General features: G+C 48.6%; 1 protein-coding gene across 1 annotated transcript in view; it reads left to right on the plus strand.

Annotated features, from left to right (window-relative positions):
- Positions 1-3,791: 3,791 nt before the first annotated feature.
- The window catches only part of EXOSC1 (exosome component 1), a 12,154-nt gene continuing 10,397 nt past the window's right edge, over positions 3,792-5,548 (plus strand). Inside the window, exons 1-2 of the mRNA XM_007940045.1 lie at positions 3,792-3,822; positions 3,923-4,038. Of these exons, the coding sequence (XP_007938236.1) occupies positions 3,792-3,822; positions 3,923-4,038 (147 nt within the window). The remainder of the gene's footprint in view (positions 3,823-3,922; positions 4,039-5,548) is intronic.

The following is a 5,548-nucleotide window of genomic DNA, read 5'->3' on the forward strand; positions in this document are numbered from 1 at the left end:
CTCTTTCCCAGGCCTATTTTGAGTGCCTTCTGACTTAAGGGGCTCGTCTTCCCGCACTGTGTCGGGCACTGTTTCCGAGCTATTCATAAAGTTGCCCAGTAATGTATCAGACAGTGTTTCTCTGCTACTCATAAGGTTTTCCCTGGCCAATTTTTGAGAAGTGGATGGCCTCCTCTTTCTTCCTAGTCTGTCTTAGTCTGTAAGCTGCATTGAAACCTGGGCACCATGTGCAACTCTGCTGGCATCTGAAACACCAGTGGCACAGCCTCAAGCCTCACAGCAATGTACAAGCCCCACAGGATGACAAACTGACAGACAAGTTTGTCTCCCTTAGTTGGCAGAAACCTCTGCACCCTCCCCTTACCTAATTCCTACCTGGAATCTGCCACTTTGTGGTCCCTGGCCATTCCCCCCATTTCCTGGCTCTAAGGGCTTGGGGCCTAGCCTTGCCTCCTGCCCCTTTTTACCTGGACATCCTGCCATTCCACAGGTCCCCAGCCTCTCCTGCTCCCTCCCTTTCCTGGCTCTAGGGGGCTAAATAATGTAGAATCTGTGAAACACCACATAACATGGATGAACTTGGAGGACATTATGCTGAGTGACATTAAGTCAATCACAGGACAAATACTGTATCAGTTCACTATTGTAAAAAGTCAAGGAAAGTTTTTCATATGGAAGGAAGCTTTCTTTGTCAGTTACCAAGGATAGGAGAGGAGGGTAGGGGAACACTGCTAGATAGGTAGAGACAAGTATTGATTTGGATGAAGGGAAAGGCAATATACCAAAAGTGAGTGACCAACACGGTGGCACCGAGGAAGAGGAAGACACGTACACAGGAAGTACGGACAACAGAGGTGAACCCTTCTGCACATGAAGTACTGCACTGTCCATGAAGGCAAGCACTGATCTACGGGTAGATGGGTGAACAGGCTGAACGATCAGGTGTGTCTAGGCAGGGGGGAGGTGCCCATGACCATGTACAGGGTTAGCAGACAATGTTTCTATATGCGTATTTGTATGTGCAGTAAGAATGCCCGGGTGTATAGTAGAGCTGACAAAGGGCTATCTGTATTCTCAACAAAATAAATAAAATTTAGAAAGTATCTTCCCTCTCAGATTCTCCACTTTCCATATTGTTCTCACCTACTTCCTGACTTTCTAAGTTCTGTAGGAAATGCCTGCCTCAAAAACTAGATTTACCAACTCTCATCTTAATACCCTGGCTACTTAGAATTCAACTCTGACCCTAAGTAGTTTTGTGATCTTGGGCAAATCACTGAATCCTGCTGGGACTCAATCTCCTAGTGTTTCCCATACAATGAGGGGGTAGGATTAAATGCTATGGTCCTTTCCAGCTCTAACCTTTTATGATTCCATATACATACTTAGTAAAGTATAAATGCAATGTTTATAAAGTGCTTAGCACAATACCTGGCTTATAGAAAACCAAACCCAATACCATTGAGTCAATTCTGACTCGTAAGGGTTTCCATGTTTGTAAATCTTTACAGCAGCAGACTGCCTTATCTTTCTCCCACAGAGCGGCTGGTGGACCTGAACCACCGACTTTTTGGTTAGCAGCCCAGTGCTCTAACCACAGTGCCACCAGAGTGCCTTAGAAATGCTCGATAAATATTCAAATAAATGAATGACCTGGAACACCTGATCGAGGGACGCAGAAGTAGAAAGGCTGGTCAGATGTATATCTGTCTTATATATATATATACCAGTTAGGATACTCCTACGAATGGGTAACATTGAATAATTACCTGCCACTATCATTCTTCTTCATCCAAGAGAGAAACAGAAACCGTTATTAGAACAAGTCTGACCTGAAACAAACCCAAATACGTAAACAGAAAGCTTGTAGTTGCAGAACTACAGATGAAATTTGAGTGAACAAAGCATGAAGCCAGAGCCTTCCAACTTTTAACTAGTGTGCAAGAGACGCCAGAGAAGAGAGATGTACATAGTCCATGTGCTACAACTAAACATACAGGATTTTCTTCTCAAAAATGAGGGTAAGAGCCAAGCAAAAGACAGGCATATGAATTGAACATTTACCTGAGGTAGATACACTCCTTGGAGAGAACAATCATGAGAGAAAGAAAGGCACAGGGAGACAGCTCAGGGGGCAGGAGGGCATGGAGGGATGGACACAGGCAAGAGGTAACTGTCGGGAGGAAGTGGGAGGGGAGCTGCTGCATTGTGGTAAATTGTGGTCAATGTCATCAGACAAAGTGTATGTGAACTGCTGTATGGAAAGTGAATTTGCCCTGTAAATTTTCACCCAAATCACAATTAAAAAAAAAAAAATGAGGGTAAGGCAGAAGCTAAAAAAATGGAAAGAAGGCAATTTCAAAGTGAACCTCACTACCCAAAACCCACTGCCACTGAGTCAATTCTGACTCACAACGCCCCTAATGGAGAGAACTGCCCCACAGGGTTTCCAAGGATGTAGATTTAGGCAAGCAGATTGCACCATCTTTCTCCCAAGAGTGGCTGGTAAATTCCAACCTAACTTTCGGTTAGTAGCTGAATACTTTAACCACTGCGTCACCAGGGCACCTTTACCCCAAGAAGAAGCCCTAAGCACTGATCCCTCAGTAGTAGCCACAGGCCACAGTGACATCTGCCTGCCAGATAGAGAAGACTGTAGGCCACAGCACTCAAGGGAGAATCCCCTCTTGGCTAAGTCACCATCTGCCCCACAGGGAAAGAAGATTGGAAGATGGGGAACAGAAAGGGAGGCATAGATTCCAAAGCCACAGAACGCAGAGGAAACTGAGATCATGAAAGTGTTGGGAAAATCTCAACTGGGCAAAGATGCTGCTCTCAGGCTGTTTGCAACCTCAAGCAGCACATCTCAGACATCAGTAAAGGGCAGCATTTCATTCCTGTACATGACTTCACTTCCGTACTAACATGCTGGTAAGAAAAACAAGAGTAGCAATGCCAGAAGATAAGGATGGGCCCAGACGACCAGAACTCCGCTGGAGAGAGAATCCGACTACAGGATCGGAAACTGCAGTTACAGAAACCGTCCTCAAAGGGAACGGCGTGGTCAAAGTGAGATGAACAGAAAGTCAAAAAAACTCTGCTGTGGCTCTTCCATGAACTATCTTGAAGGCTCAGAACAAGTAAAATGGTGTCTCGGGATCTGAGTTTCCAAATCCGTGAAATGGGCGAGTTGATTGATTGACCTTCCTGCTCCGCTCGTTGCGGCTGCCCGGAGGGTGCGCTTGCCCGGGCCAGAAAAGAGCACCTCCCGGTAGGGCGGGGCGAAGAGAGAGCAGGAACCTAGACTCTCCTGACTGCTTCAGGAAAGGGCCCGACCCTAGAAAAACGGACTAGGATGGGGGAGCAAGAGCCGTGGCTTTGCTCTTACCTGCCGCCTGCCGGCACTCCAATTAAGCTAAATCGAACCCCGCAGCCTCCGCCGCCGCTCACTGCCAGCCTTTCCAATTCTGCACCCCGGCCCGGCCCGTCTCAATCCGACCGAGCGTGGCCCGCCGCCAGCAACCCCAGCCGGGGGACCCGGACCCACAGCCAACCCATCCTGCACCATAGGCGCACGCGCAAGCGCAGGAGCCCCAGAACTCCGCCCCTGGACATGTCTCTGGACAATCTGGGAAATGAAGTTTGCAGCTCGAGGGTGGGGACGGGGAGGAAGAACGCTCAGGGGTCACGTGATAGCACACCAATTGGCGCGTAGGTTACAGAGGAACTGCGCCTTGATTTGGCCAATAAGAAGTCGGCCTCGTCATCCGGGCTCTGGGACAGTGGCAATCATGGCGCCCCCCGTGAGGTACTGTATCCCCGGTAAGTGAGCCGTGTCTGCGGGATCCTGGTACAGAGGTGAGAAGGCTGGACGACCATCAGCCTCTGGGGGCCTATGGCTGATGCGGCGTTTCTCCTCTAGGCGAACGTCTGTGTAACTTGGAGGAAGGCAGCCCAGGCAGCGGCACCTACACCCGGCACGGCTATATCTTCTCGTCGCTCGCCGGTTGCCTGACGAAGAGCAGCGAGAACGGCGCGGTAAAGGCGATGGCTGTCCATGTCCTGTCTTTCTCTTAGGCTGCCCTTCATTTCGCGGCCCGTAGGCAGTGGCGCTGCGGACGCGTCTTTAGTGCCTCACCAATAGAAAAACATGGTCTCTAAATTTCTTGCAGCTATGATCTTCGCTCTGGTAGCGTAGTGCCTAAGGCACTTGACTGCTAACCAGAAGGCTGGCGGTTCAAACCCACCAGACACTCCTCGGAAGGAAGGTGGGGCAATCTACTTCCGGAGTGATACTGCTTCGGAAACCCAAGGAGGGGTCGCTGTGAGTCGGTCCGACTCAACGGCACATAGCAACATCAGCAAATGATCTTCGCTGATGTGCACCTAGCTAACCGCAACCGCTTGTGATCCTGCCACAGAGCCCTTGTACATGCTGCATGCACTGCCTGTCTGGAACACGCTCCTCTCCCCTTTAGCCTGTTGTTGTTGTTGTTGTTATGTGCCGTCGAGTCAGCCCTGACTCATAGCGACCCCTCCTTGGGTTTCCGAGGCAGTATCACTACGGAAGTAGGATTGCCCAACCTTCCTTCCGAGGAGTGGCTGGTGGGTTTGAACCGCCAGCCTTCTGGTTAGCAGTCAAGTGCCTTAGCCACTATGCTACCAGAGCTCCCCCCTTTAGCCTAGTTAACGCCTAACCTCTGTCTTATCCCCTTAGGCTAATTTAACTTCTCCTATCCTACTGGTCTCTCTAGTATCATCTCATCTCAGAGAAACCCCTCTGGACCCACTAGTTGAGGAAAGGGTTTTGTGGTGGTTTCTTTGTTTTGTTAAGCATTGTCAAATAAGTTAGTCCTTTCCTTCATGTACTCCTCTAAGCATAGATTAAATACTCAGCTGTGTTTCCCACTAGACTCTTTAAGTTCCAGGAAAGCAGGCCTCATCGTCATTCCTTCAGCACCCAGCACAAGGTAGACAATTAATAAATGTTGAATCCTCCGTTGTTCCAGAGGCTGTTCCAGCATTAGCCGGGATCAGCTAAGCAACTTTGAAGGAGCAACTTAAAGACAGGTAGCATAGCAGAATGAGAGTCCAGAATTATAACACATAGGTGCTGCCTAACTAGACTTTAATTCTGCTTTGGTTTAGAGATTTAAACTCTGGCTTTAGATTCTTCCTCATCTGTAAAGGGAGGGACTGTTCATTCAATCAGTATTTGGAAAGGGTACTTGGAAATACCCTTAATGTTCCTAAGTTTGTTCATGGATGTCTGTTGAGTATTTCCTTGTGCCAAGGATAGTGCTGACCTGTGAGGGGCTAGTAGTGAACCAAGTACAGGTAATTTCTCCTATCAAGGGGCAGAGACCCAAATTGTAAACAAACATATGCCCAAATGAGTGTATGGCTATAGGTGTGATGGGTGCTTTGAAAGAATATTATGGAGTACCACGAGAGCCTGTGACAGACAACCCACCTTAGTCAAAGAAGTGACACTGAAGCTGAACCTAAAGGGTGGGTGGGAGTTGGGTGGTGGGAGAGCTGCACTGAC

This window comes from Orycteropus afer, unplaced genomic scaffold (genome assembly GCF_000298275.1).
Source record: "Orycteropus afer afer isolate SDZICR_OR568_19922 unplaced genomic scaffold, OryAfe1.0 scaffold00064, whole genome shotgun sequence".
NCBI classification, from domain to species: Eukaryota; Metazoa; Chordata; class Mammalia; order Tubulidentata; family Orycteropodidae; genus Orycteropus; species Orycteropus afer.